This window comes from Thamnophis sirtalis, unplaced genomic scaffold (genome assembly GCF_051295495.1).
Source record: "Thamnophis sirtalis isolate CommonGarterSnake01/CBP01778 unplaced genomic scaffold, rThaSir2_p1.2 scaffold_3, whole genome shotgun sequence".
NCBI lineage: Eukaryota > Metazoa > Chordata > Lepidosauria > Squamata > Natricidae > Thamnophis > Thamnophis sirtalis.
The window spans coordinates 119,745,871-119,759,213 of record NW_028261383.1 but is presented as its reverse complement, the minus strand read 5'-3'; the positions used below and the strand labels follow the sequence as shown (position 1 = coordinate 119,759,213).

The following is a 13,343-nucleotide window of genomic DNA, read 5'->3' as shown; positions in this document are numbered from 1 at the left end:
TTTCATCAGTTTCTCTATGTAACATCAATATTATGCTGAGTTATTAAAAAAATATTCTAAGGTTCTGCATTAAGCCCATAACTATTATTCTGAAGAATAATTATACATGCTATAAACCGTGACCCGACAAAAGGGCGAACGACAACTCTGCACCCGACTAAACCGCGTGTTCTAAAGTGCTCCAACGAATGAGCGCTGAATCGTGCCAACAACAGCGCGGTGACAACAGCGCGGAGACAGAAGGGCGCTTTACAACAGTGTGTCGACAGAAAGCCGATTTAACTTAAGGTAAGGGTTAGGTTTAGGGTTAGGGTTAGGGTTAGGTTTAGGTTTAGGGTTAGGGTTAGGGTTAGCGTTACATTTAGGGTTAGGTTTAGGTTTAGGGTTAGGGTTAGTTTTACAGCGCACTTCTGTCGGCGCGCTTCTGTCGGCGCGCTTCTGTCGGCGCGCTTCTGTCGGCGCGCTTCTGTCGGCGCGCTGTTGTCGGCGCGATTCAGCGCACATTCGTTGGAGCACTTTAGAACACGCGGTTTTGTCACCGCGGTTTTGTCGGGGGTGGTTTTGTCGTTTGCCCTTTTGTCAGTGAACCGCTATAAACAGAATGATACTATTTTTTGACTAAATAAAATTGCTATATGTTTATTTTCTCTTTTGCATATGAATGGAACTGCTAATTAAATTACTTTCTTTCTTGGTCATGAATTTGCTAACATGTTGCAGAGCTTCCCCAAACTGGCAAGCTGTTCAATTCTGAATATATGTCTGATCAATTATATGTGTCTATATATTGACACATTTTTAGAAGACTGCTGCAATGTTCTTTAAGTCAAAAATCGCAAATAAAAAAAATCTAAGTCTATGTTATGAGCTAACAAAAACATTTCAGAACAAAGATAGTAGAACAAAACTGAGATAGGAAGACTGGGTAACAAAAGCCATCTGCTTGGTCCCAAGGTTTCATTTCCTTACATCAAAGATCTCAAAGCCAGCAATGTCCAGCACACCGATGAAGTGTTGTCTGGATTGTCTGGTATCCAATTGTTGGTTGATACGGACGACCATCCACAAGAACATCTTCTCAAAGACAGCTTTAGCCAGAGCACCCACATTATTGTAGACCTAGAAGAACAAATTGGTGACATATGCAACAAGGAACATTCACATAAAGAGAGTCATTATTTTTTTTTAGCTTTCCCTTTGATTTTAGAAAGACTTACCTGCTGGACAGTTTGGCCTTTGGTGACATATTCATTGCCGACCTTGACCCGGGGATAGCATAGAGCTTTCAGAAGATCTGCTGAGTTGAGATTCGTGAGGTAGGCAGCCTTGTCAGCAACTGAGCACAGTCAAGAAAGGAAGATATGATCAGTATATATTAGCAAAACTATAATTTCCAACTCTTCTAGAAGACCAAAACAGATTCTAATTTTGACAAATAGGCCATACAGATTTTTTTTCTAAATTGATTAGCATTTTGAATTATTCATTAGGTTAACAATTGAATTATTGTATTACTGGGGGGAACCCCCCTCTCCCCAACTTCAGTCAGCTTTGTATGGAGTGGGGATAATCACACTCCCAAAGTTTGCAGGAGGTATATCTAGCAAATGGCAAAACAGCAATTTAAAATACATTTTAATTTTTCTATGTATTTCCTTCTAAAGCTAAACTTTTAAAAAGCATCATGTCTTTGTCTAGTAAGGGAAATACTACTAATAAAATGCAATATCCTAGCAGTTCTGAAAACGATATGTTGTACTGCATCCTCCATATCATATTCTGGATCTTAGCATATCATGTTTGTCATTCCGTAGTCAAATACCTTCAGTGCCGTCTGGCTCAGCCTGCTCCTCTCGCTGCTTCTGCTTGAATTTCATATTCCCATAGTGCATGACAGCTCCAGTCAGCTTGTAAATGGCTGTCTTTTCCTCTGCAGTGAAGCCCAGGATGTCAATGGCACTCTGGCAATGAAATCTATAGTCAATACATTGCCTGATATGCTAGATGAAAGCACAATGCTCAAGCCTATTTGGAGTTGGAAAACTTAATATATTCTAGTAACGAGTGACCTGTGATTTTTATTCATTCTATTTTTTTGCTGGCCTTGAAATACTGCATCAAGATAGAAGATCCTTCTGGAAAAGGAGTTAGCAAATCCTTTGGGTTCCCATGATTTCTAACATCCCCACATGGCTTCATCAATGTTTCTGAGACGCACTAAACTATGATGACTCATTATAAAAAGAGAAAAATCTGAAAGGAAGAATATCAAAACCCCTTTTTGTAGTAGTGGCAGCAATAAGTTTGGTTTAAAAGAAAGATGGAAGAAGGGAATTTCCTTCCACTATTGCTATTCCCTGAAGCACTCTGACTGAAACACTAGAGGTTCTTTCTACTGGGACATTTAAAAAAACTATTTTCACTCCTAACATAATTGGTCCAAAAATGGTATACCAAAATGGATATGTAATCAAGTTAATATCTCATGTCCTCACTTTTGCAAATTACTTACATCAGTTGCCATCAACTCTTCTTGATCATCAATGCTGGCAACAGTGATCTCACCCTGGCTGACAAAATGGAAGTCATATGGGTTGGTAGTAATCAGAAGCATCTCTGCATAAAAAGAAGCACAAACATGATTCAGTTTCAAGCATCAGCACATTTTTAATGTTTAATAGTGGAAATAGTCTTCCAAATGGATGATTCTCCTTACCAATCAGTTCTGGCCTCTTGTTGGACATGATCTGATAAAAGATATGGTAGCTTCTTTCAGCCTTGAGCTGGAAGGTAACTCTGGACTTCTCCAGCAGATCTGGCAAAACAATAAAGTTGTATTAGTTAAGGAAGAAAGAAAGGATCAAATAAACACACAAAGAAATATCCCTTACATGTCTCAATGTCTGCAGAAGCCAGCTTGCCAGTGGTACCAAAATGGATTCTGATGAATTTGCCCTATAAAGAAGAGAAGGCATAATATTAAAAAAAAATTGGGAGACATAATTTTACTGTTTCAGAGATTAACTTGCAAACAGAGGCAGCATTCAGTTTTTCACACACGAAAGTCTTTCGTCCTATTTTGCACAGGACTTACAAAGCGTGAAGAGTTGTCATTCCTCACAGTCTTGGCATTTCCAAAAGCCTCCAGCAAGGGATTGGCACTGATGATTTGATCTTCAAGGGTGCCCTTCAGTGAAAAAGATCATGATTAATTTCATTTTGTTTCATCACGGAAAATTTCTATGTATTCACTTTTCATCTTTTACAAAAAAAAACAAAAAAAAAAAAACCCACACACATGTATTTTGCCTGTTTGAACTGGCTCTTCCTTTTTCTTGTCAGAAGAAACTGCAATTGTTGCGAAGTACTGGATGACACGTTTCGTGTTCACAGTTTTTCCAGCACCAGATTCTCCGCTGTTGATTCAAAGAAGACTTAATTAATGTGTTAGAAATCATTTCATTGAAATTCCAACTCCAGGTCACTAAGAAGTAGGGATGGGGGATAGCCTCATCTGCCCTCAGGCCTGGAAAATCAGAAAGGCCTTCTAAGCCTGACTGAACTATAGGAAATTGCAGATTTCATTCCACCTAATCTGCCTACCAACAAAATTTATATTAACTCTGGCTCCGCAAAACACAGTAAAAATTCAAAGTTTAGAACCACCTGCCATGGATATGAGTTATTTCTCCTCTGAAACTCTCTCTCATCTGACCCATGCTGCATTTTTTTGGTGTTGTTTTTCGAATCTAATTGTACCTTAAAGTGGGAAGGCCAATTCGAAGAATCTCGATTTCAAATCTTATTGGTGTGTGTGTGTCTGTGTGTGTGAGTGTGTAAGAGAGTTATATGACAGTATGCACAAACTTCCATTGTTCTACCTGCTACTGGCCTTCTAGCTAAAATAATTTTCCCATCCTTGTTCTACATACTTCTCTTCTATACATGTTTAACTACAATGATCTCCACTGCAGTTTAGGGAGGAATCCTAACAGGGGCTGCCAAATGTTGTTGAGGAATCATTATTGTTACGGCATTCAAACAGTGATACACAGTAGTCCTGCAGTTTCTTTTAGAACAGTGGGCTAATTGTCCTAATTTTATTTCAAAGAAATCAGTGGACCAGTTAAGAAGGCATACTTACGTGATCAAAATGGATTGATTCTCGCGATCTGAAAAGATTTTTTAAAAAGTTACTTGTGACTTTTTACAATTTTACAGTATGTTGCAAAAAAACCCCACCCCTACATCATTCTGAATATAAAGCAGAAGAAAATCCTCTAAATTTTTGAACTCTCTTATCCCAATACACCACACACACACACACACACACACACACACACACACACGTGTATTTATGTGTATATGGATGTATATGTATGTGTATGTATGTATATATGTGTGTGTACACATATATGCTGTATCTATGTGTGTATCATAAATCCTAAATAAGTAGTTTTCATCTATTTGTCTTTCACCAGTGACAATTTTAATTTGCAGAACAATGTAATTGTTTTAAGACACCTTGACCACTAGAACTAATTCAGTATTTGACTGTCATCAAAAGGAAAAAGATTCTAAGGAGGTATGTTTTTATTTATTTTTTCTATTTAAAAGATTTGGAAAGAAGCTGTGCAGAGGGGATCAGAACTCAACCTCTTTTACTACATCAACAGGATAACTGAGGCAGGAGAAGCCAACAGCAGAAACATCATCTTTGAAAAAAGGTCAGATCAGGCTGTGGCCATGGAGGAAACAAAAATCCCTCAGAACTTCCCTCAGTGAATCTGCATGGGCAAGCCATTGGGCAACAGCTGAACAACTTGCTGACTTCTCCTTTCCGTTTACAAAGCTCAGAGCAGAGCTATTCTTAAATCAGATTCTAATTACATCTGATCACTGTTCTTCAGGGGTATTATTTAAAAAACCCAGATGTATGAAGCATTGCCATTCATTTTATGGCCTGCATGTATTGCTCCTTGTATAAAGATGTACAGATGCATCGTGTAACATTTTCATAGTCAATGTCCCAGGCTGTGTTTAGATGCCTTATCAAAATCATTCTGTTTCTTCGAATGTGGCAATATTATGTTTTATTGCCTATAGGTAGTGCTCAACTTATGGCCACTTGCTTAATAACTATTCAAAGTTACAATAGACTCCCCCCCCCAAAGGTATTTAACAATCCAGTTCCAAACTTCCAACAGCTTCCACCCCCCACCCCACCCCCTCCTGTGGTCCCCTGATTGCATTTCAGAAGCTTGGCGACAGATCCTCATTCATGGCCTTTTGCAGCATCCCACATTCCTGTGACTACAGTTTACATCATTTTTACTGAAAAAAGCATTTATTTCCAATTTTCAGCAAAAATCCCCCATAGCAAACAGCGGATTTGCTTAACAGCCATGGTGTTCTCTTAATGATCAAGATGTTTGCTTAATGTCTCTGTATTTGCTTAACGACTGCTGAAAAAATGGTTGTAAAAGCAGGCCTGGTCACATATGATTCGATTTATGACCATCATGATTTAACAACCATAACAGGCATTATGGTTGATTTGATTGCTCTGCTTGTTTTTTGTTTGATTTTTGTCTGTAGTATTTATTTTGTCATCTATTTGTGGATTTTTTTTACCATTGATGATAATAAATATTTATTTTAGAAACTTTATATTGCCATTTACTCGCACATGGCAACTCAAGCATTATATAAAAATAAAAATAACAAAAGAAAATTAGAAAAAAAAATAATAATAGTCCCCACCCCCATCCCAGTGGCAATACATATCCATACACGCCATTTAATGGCCTCCATCCAACTCTGGGTTCCCTAGAACCATTGGCAGAACCAGGTCTTCAGCACCTTCTGGAAGAGTTTAGAGTGGAAGCCAATCTAATCTCTGGGGGAATGCTGTTCCAGAGAGAGGGAGCCACCACAGAGAAGGCTCTTCTTCTGTGTCCTGCCAGATGTATCTCCCTAGAGGATGTGACCCACAACCTTCCTTGCCATTCCACTCTAGTGGGTTACGTAGATGTGACTGGCAAGATATGGTCCCTCAGATAACCTGTCCCAAGCCATGAAGGGCTTTAAATTCCCTTGAATTGCACCTGGAAGCAAATTGGCAACCAATGCAGTTCCTGAAGGAGAAGTGAAACGTGCACATCAAGAGCTGCACAAAACCATGCAGGCCACTGCATTTTGCACCAACTGAAGCTTCCGGATGCTCTTCAGGGGGAGCATCTATTCTTAAGGGTCTGAAAGGAATTCCAAAAGCCATGTTCTTCCTGTTTTCCCTACCTTATTATTCCCCACCCCCCCAAAAACATTCATTTACTCACCAGTTAACATGAACTGATATGCATTGTCAGAGATGGAGAAGATGTGGGGAGGGGCCTCTTGACGCTTTTTGCCTCTGTAAGCTGACACCACTTCTGGGTTGTATACTGGCAACCACTTGTAGGGATTGACAGTGACACAGAAGAGACCTGAGTAGGTCTGAAAAAATACAAGGCAAATATCACCATCCATTTGCTTGTTATATTTGTTATTTTCCTTAAAGCCTAAGGAACTGAATCAGAGGTGGGTTGCTTCTGGTTCAGCTCAGATTGGGCAAACCAGTAGTAGCGATGGCGGAAGGCTCCACCCATCTGCCCAGACACTTCCAGACACTTCTGCACATGTGCAAAAGCAGCATGTGAGTGCGCATGCACATGAGCAAACAGGTAGTAAAAACAAATAGCAACCCACCACTGAACTGAATCATACATAAAAAGGTATATGGAAGGGGAAAAGAGTTGAAAAGGAAAATAAAGAAAGAAATAATAATAAATGATAGATATTTACTGTGTAGCATGAAAGGAGCAGTATCATAATTTCTATACTTTCTAAAGGTTCGTTTTAAAAAATAGACACATAGCACATTCAGTTGTGCAGAAACTGCTACCCTGTTTCCCTAAAAATAAGACCTCCCTGGATAAAAAGCACAAATGGGCTTTTGAGCGCATGTGCTAAAATAACCCTCCCCCCAAAATAAGTCCACCCCCAAAAGTTTTAGTTTAGTTTAGTTTTCACTTTATTTGTATGCCGCCCTTTTCCCTGGGGGAACTCAGGGCCGCTCACAGTTCAAAAGGGGGGGGGGAAGGACAAACAATTTACAACATAAAGGCACTACATCATTTAAGAACTCAACAGTCATACAATTCGAGTAGGGGTTAGAGTCTTTAACCCCAGGCCAGCCGGGACAGCCAGATTTTAAGGGTGGCGCGGAAGGTCTGGAGGGTGGTGAGGGTCCGGATCTCCACGGGGAGTTCGTTCCAGAGAGTCGGAGCAGCCACCGAGAAGGCTCTCCTCCGGGTAGTTGCCAGTCTACACTGGCTGGCTGATGGAATTCGAGAGGAGGCCTAATCTATGCGATCTTATCGGTCTAGTGGAGGTAATTGGCAGTAGGCGGTCTCTCAAGTACCCAGATCCAATACCATGAAGGGCTTTGTAGGTGACAAGTAGCACCTTGAAGCGCACCCGGAGATCAACAGGCAGCCAGTGCAGCTCGCAGAGGATAGGTGTTACGTGGGTGAATCGAGGTGCACCCACGATCGCTCGCGCGGCCGCATTCTGGACCAGCTGAAGTCACCGAATACTCTTCAAGGGCAGCCCCATGTAGAGCACATTGCAGTACTCCAGCCTAGAGGTCACAAGGGCACGAGTGACTGTTGTGAGAGCCTCCCAGTTCAGGTAGGGATGCAACTGGTGCACCAGGCGTACCTGGGCAAATGCCCCCCTGGTTACAACTGACAAATGGTGTTCAAAAGTCAGCTGAGGGTCCAGGAGGACTCCCAAGTTGCGAACCCTATCTGAGGGGCGTACAATTTGACCCCCCAGCCTGAGAGATGGAACACTTGGCCAATTCGTGGGAGGGAAGTACAACAGCCACTCGGTCTTTTCTGGATTGAGCACAAGCTTGTTAACCCCCATCCAGTCTCTAACAGCCTCAAGACCCTGGCTCATCACGTCCATCGCTTCATTGAGTTGGCACGGGGCGGACAGATACAACTGTGTATCGTCCGCATACTGATGGTATTTTATCCCGTGCCGTCGGATGATCTCACCCAGTGGTTTCATGTAGATATTGAAAAGAAGGGGGGACAGGACCGAACCCTGCGGCACCCCATGCGTTAGGGGCCTAGGGGTCGATCTCTGCCCTCCGACTAACACCGACTGCGACCTGTCCGAGAGGTAAGAGGAGAACCACCGTAAAACAGTGCCTCCCACCCCCACCTCCCACAGTCGTCGCAGAAGGATACCATGGTCGATGGTATCGAAAGCCGCCGAGAGGTCAAGGAGCACCAGGATGGAGGCATGGCCTCCATCCCTGGCTCTCCAGAGATCATCAATCAACGCGACCAAAGCGGTTTCTGTGCTGTAGCCAGGTCTGAAGCCGGACTGGATTGCAACACAGCACAGCAGAAGCCATGAGGTGACCACGCTCTCGCCGCCTCCAGCACCTCAAAAATAATAAGACCTTCCTGAAAATAAGGCCAAGCGCCTTATTTCAGGGAAACATGGTATATCAGCTTATAAGAAGTGCAGAGACCACGCACAGAGGCCTCCCATATTATTTATGTGCATAATATAGTCCACCTTTTGTCTATATGAATGCAGAAATATGTGATTACCAAACTGACTAATAGATTATTCTGACAATGCAAATTTATAGCCTGAGTCAGGGGTGGGTTCCGGCTTCTTCTACTGCCAGTTTGCTCAGCGATGTGCTTTGGGCACATGCGTACTTGATGCGTGCATGTGCAGTTGGTAAAAAATGCTTCTGTGCAAGCGCAGAAGCAAAAAACAAGATGGCAGCACAATAGAACCGGTTTGGCGGCATGGCCAGCCAAATTACTACCTACTCAACCAAATCGGGCCAAACAGGTAGGAACCCACCTCTGGTCTGAGGGGTATTTCACCAGGCTTTTTGTTGACTGATGCAATCAAAATTGGACACTATTTTTTATGAATTTTGTTTGGATCAGTTTATCTTACTATATGATAGTTATTCTAAACATGTTCATTTCTAGACCCCATGTGAAAACATGAAGTAATCAGTTGACTCTATTATCATTAAAATCTCTATTGGGTATTTGTTCAGATTTTTCATGAGCCTTACTGGTTTTAAGAGATTATACATGCATTATTTGAGTCCGTAGTATTGCACTAGCAGAAAGCAGCAAACAGAAACAATGGCTGCACTCACGTAGATCATCCAGGCTGCATAACGCTCTTTGAGGTTATATAGGACAGCAGGTTCATTGAGGTGGGTCATCATGGCCATGTCCTCAATTTTGTCAAATTTGGGAGGGTTCATAGGAAAGATTTGGTCATCCTTTACAGTTACATTCTAGGAAAGAAAAGATATTGATAAGTAGACCTGGTCTAATAAAGGCTAACTTTTGACAATATGTTTCTTGTTCTTTACTCACTTCTCCTTTTTCAGTCTTGACTACGACTTTCCCTGCATCTTTACTTTGTACAATGCCTTTCACATAGGCTTCCTTAGCATTCACCACATAAACCGAGGTCTTGGCATCAAAGGGCTTGTTCTGGGATTCAATTCTCTCCTTTTCTGACTTCCGGAGAAAAGCGGCAGCTTCCCCGAAAATTGCCATTTCAGCGTCTGACGACATGGCTGCAGTTTACAGGGCACACCGCAGCAGAGAAAACTACATGGAGGAAAGATGGTCTATCAGCTTATAGGTACAGTGCAAACTTTTCTAAAAGGCTAAATCATTAGTTTTTGTCTCTTTTGCAACTTTCCGCCTGGTGGACTTAGCAACTGTTTATGATTACAAGACCCTTCTAGATTGTCTTCCTTTGATGAAAACAACATTCCCCGCTAGAAGGAACCTGTGTTTTCTTTTCTGGAAGAAGAGAAATTGACCAAGTATAAGATGGGTCATTTCAGTTCCATTAGAAACTTGTGGATATTAATAAATCAGCATATGGTATGAGTCCCTCTACTGTCGTCATTATTATCTTCAACTTTTTATTCAAGAAAAAGTTTTACTCTTTGTCCAAAAGAAAAAAATATATAAACTATGGATGAATAAACAAAAGCAGAAGTGTAAGAGCTCAGACTAGATATATATAGAGGGGCGGGCAGAGGGGGGGCAGAGGAGGAAAAGAGGGTGAGGAGGGAGATCTATCTATCATCTGAAAGAAAAAATAACTCAGCATACAGCAGAACAGCATCCCATTTCCCTATTTGTAATCTGTAATCAATTACTTTGGTTAAGTGTAGGTAACAAAGCAGGACTCTGCTGAGAACTCAGCACATGTTTTATAAATAAAAAGAAGAGTGAAGTGGAAAAGGAAGTGGTATATATATGTGGGTGAAAAAAATGTGATTTATGTACTCAGAACAACTATAAAATATTATCATACCATATAAAATATTTAATTCCTTTTTTAATAATGTATATTGTAATTATTATGTATTCCAACAGGTGATGAGTATTCTAACGAAGGAACTCTGAATTTAATCAGCAACAGAAACTACTCCTATCTCCTGCCTCCAGGCTGTTTTTCTTTTGAACTGGGCATATGCCATTATATTTTTACCCTACTGTTTTGAAAAAGAGACGTTCGTGAGCGTTTTGCGTCTATGAAATTAAATATTGCTTGCTTTATCCTTGGCATTAGAAATATTCCAGTCTCTTATCAAAAATTTGAAAGTGACAGTACAGAAGCCTGCTTTGTGATCCTGCCGTGTTTGAAAGTAAAGCATCTTCCAAAAAATTGTAACTAGGAAACCATAATCTTCATGGCCAGCAAAATGAAACATCTTCATTAGGGGGTCACAGAGATCCAGCCCAAGATTTGTGCCTTGCTGACTTGAGTTCTGAAATAAAATCCAGTGTTCCATCACTTTTTAAGTATCATAGTTTTATATTTTAATTTTTTTAAAAAAATCATTTTGGGGGGATCCATTTATATTTAATGCTTACATTTAAAAAATAAATAAATATTTTGCTTATATTCTTTTTATTCTTCCTAGCTGCTTGTAGAGAGATGGGCAGAAAACAATTTTAATAAATGAAAATGAAAATAAATAAATAAATAAAATCTCAATTTAAAAAAATATTTGTTTATCTTTACTACGTGTTAGATGTTACACGTTGATCACATTTTCAAATGCAGTTTTATCTATATTATGGGGATCATAATATTATCTACATTGGGAGCATTGTAATGTTATCTATCTATCTATTATGGGCACTAGCACTGTTATGCCTTACCTCACCTTCTGCAAAGAAGTTACAGGCAGCCTTGAGGCTGGCCAGAACTACCCGAACAATTTAGAAAAAACAAAAATGATGATGATGATTCTCTTTGTAATCCAAGATTTCCAAAGTTCCAAGAATATGTTGATATAAAGAATGGAAATGTACAGACATATTCAAGAACAGGTGTAATGTCCCCAGAGAAGTTAGTTCCAGAGGTGGCAAGATGGCCCTGGGATGTGTAAGATCCCAGGCCTACCCATGATCCTGCCCTCCAATTCCAAGTTCATTCTTCACATGACTTACCTTGAAGCTCTAGGCAAAGCTCAGGCAGATCAAAGATAAAGCAGGTCCCAGAAACTCTTTTATAATATCCGCTCGGCCCTAGCACCTCCTCTGCCACAGGTCAAATATTTCTGGCCAAGTATTGTTTTGGCAAAGTTGACTGCAAACATAATTCTTACTCATATTATCCCTGGATATATTTAGAGTTGAGCCACTGCATTCCTAAAAGTGCCTGTATCATTTCTAAATATATTTGATGGAAGTCATTAACTTACATTTTCAATAAAAGCATCTTAACCGAAAAGGGCTACTGACCACCCCCGCCCCCACTGAAAAATCAGTTTTTAAAAAGTGATTTCAATGACTTTTGATCACATTTAAATAGCTTGAATAACATTTAAGTGACTCCCCCCGCCCCCCCAAGCCATTTTCATTGATACTTTGCAGAAGGGAAAGGATAACTGGCTACTATGCTACTGACAGAGAGTCACAGCTACTATAATTGTCAAATATTTTATTCCAATCGGATTGTGATATGTCCAAAAACCTACTGTGCAATAAATCATTTTTGCTGGAATGGGAAAACCTGTCTACTATTTTCAGACAACGTCTGATAAATAGTCATGATGACGAGGAAGGAATAGGAGACTTGGGGCTCTTGGCATGCCTTCTATGATTACCAAGACAGTATTCGCACACCCTTTGGACCATGCTTAGAATTTGAGTTATAAAGAGCATGTGTTCTGTAAGAGCGTGCAAGAGAAGAGGCTGGGAAGAGATACTTATGCCTTGCAATAGCAAGCCAAAGGTTATTGAGAAAGAAATATGATGATGATGGAAAAATAAAAGAGTATAAGGAGCTTGAGGCTCTCAAATGCTGCAAGAAGGAGTTGGTGTGGTTTGCCAAGTCCTAAGTGGCAAACTCAAACTTCCCTTTAACGTGTCCTTTCTTGGGCGCAATTTTGGGAAGCTCCGCATCAGGTTAATTTGCTTCATTGTTCTCCTTCCAGGATCTATGCCACTCTTTTTCCATGTTCTCCCCACCTTTACATAGGCATTTCTTGTTCATTCCCCCTCAGTGTTTGTGACGTTACTGTAGGAATAGGGGCTGCTTGCAATATTCCTTCCTTTCCATTTGTTTAGGTGGTGGAATGTAGTAAAGAGACGGATACCCAGGAGGAAGGGGGCGCATTCCAGAGGAGTAAAAGGCCACTCGGTCCAAATGTGATTTGTTAGAGAAAGAGGCTGAAAACAGACCCTCCCTAGTAATTCCTGGAGTACATGGTAGAATATATGGTAGATGTGGATAGTAGAGTGCTCAGTTTGGCAAGATTTTGTCTACAGGTGTGAAATAAAATAACTCTATTTGGAAAAATCTCCATTTGTTGTTTTTGGTTTGGAGTCTGGACGTGTAGTGGGTTATTGTTTAACCCAGTATTGTTTCTCTAAGAGATGTGTTGGCCATCAAATAGGTATGTAATGCAAGAATTTCCTCCTCCTTAATCCTTAGCACAACCAAATATAAAATTATACATTATTTAGCACTGATCTACTTTACAAGCAGTGGAAATTTTTGCTTAGATCTTTAGAGCACTTTTTCATTTTCTTAATCAGTTATTGTTCATTCCTCAGAGATTAAAACACATAGAATTTTGTCAAAACTCTGGAGAAATCTACTTATCTTATTGCTTGCAACAGATGAGAGAAAGAGAGAGAGAGAGAGAGAGAGAGAGAGAGAGAGAGAGAGAGAGAGAGAGAGAGAGAGAGAGAAGAAGAAGAAGAAGA

General features: G+C 40.4%; 1 protein-coding gene across 1 annotated transcript in view; it reads right to left on the bottom strand.

The window, feature by feature from the left end:
* LOC106553293 (uncharacterized) overlaps nucleotides 1-13,343 on the bottom strand; it is a 61,331-nt gene that overhangs the window by 18,208 nt on the left and 29,780 nt on the right. The window contains exons 41-52 of the mRNA XM_087708248.1: nucleotides 9,474-9,686; nucleotides 9,248-9,391; nucleotides 6,339-6,495; nucleotides 4,145-4,172; nucleotides 3,299-3,416; nucleotides 3,095-3,187; nucleotides 2,892-2,955; nucleotides 2,717-2,815; nucleotides 2,513-2,616; nucleotides 1,823-1,961; nucleotides 1,218-1,336; nucleotides 970-1,119 (exon numbers count right to left, since the gene is read on the bottom strand). Coding sequence (XP_087564374.1) covers nucleotides 970-1,119; nucleotides 1,218-1,336; nucleotides 1,823-1,961; nucleotides 2,513-2,616; nucleotides 2,717-2,815; nucleotides 2,892-2,955; nucleotides 3,095-3,187; nucleotides 3,299-3,416; nucleotides 4,145-4,172; nucleotides 6,339-6,495; nucleotides 9,248-9,391; nucleotides 9,474-9,686 — 1,428 coding nt within the window. The remainder of the gene's footprint in view (nucleotides 1-969; nucleotides 1,120-1,217; nucleotides 1,337-1,822; nucleotides 1,962-2,512; nucleotides 2,617-2,716; nucleotides 2,816-2,891; nucleotides 2,956-3,094; nucleotides 3,188-3,298; nucleotides 3,417-4,144; nucleotides 4,173-6,338; nucleotides 6,496-9,247; nucleotides 9,392-9,473; nucleotides 9,687-13,343) is intronic.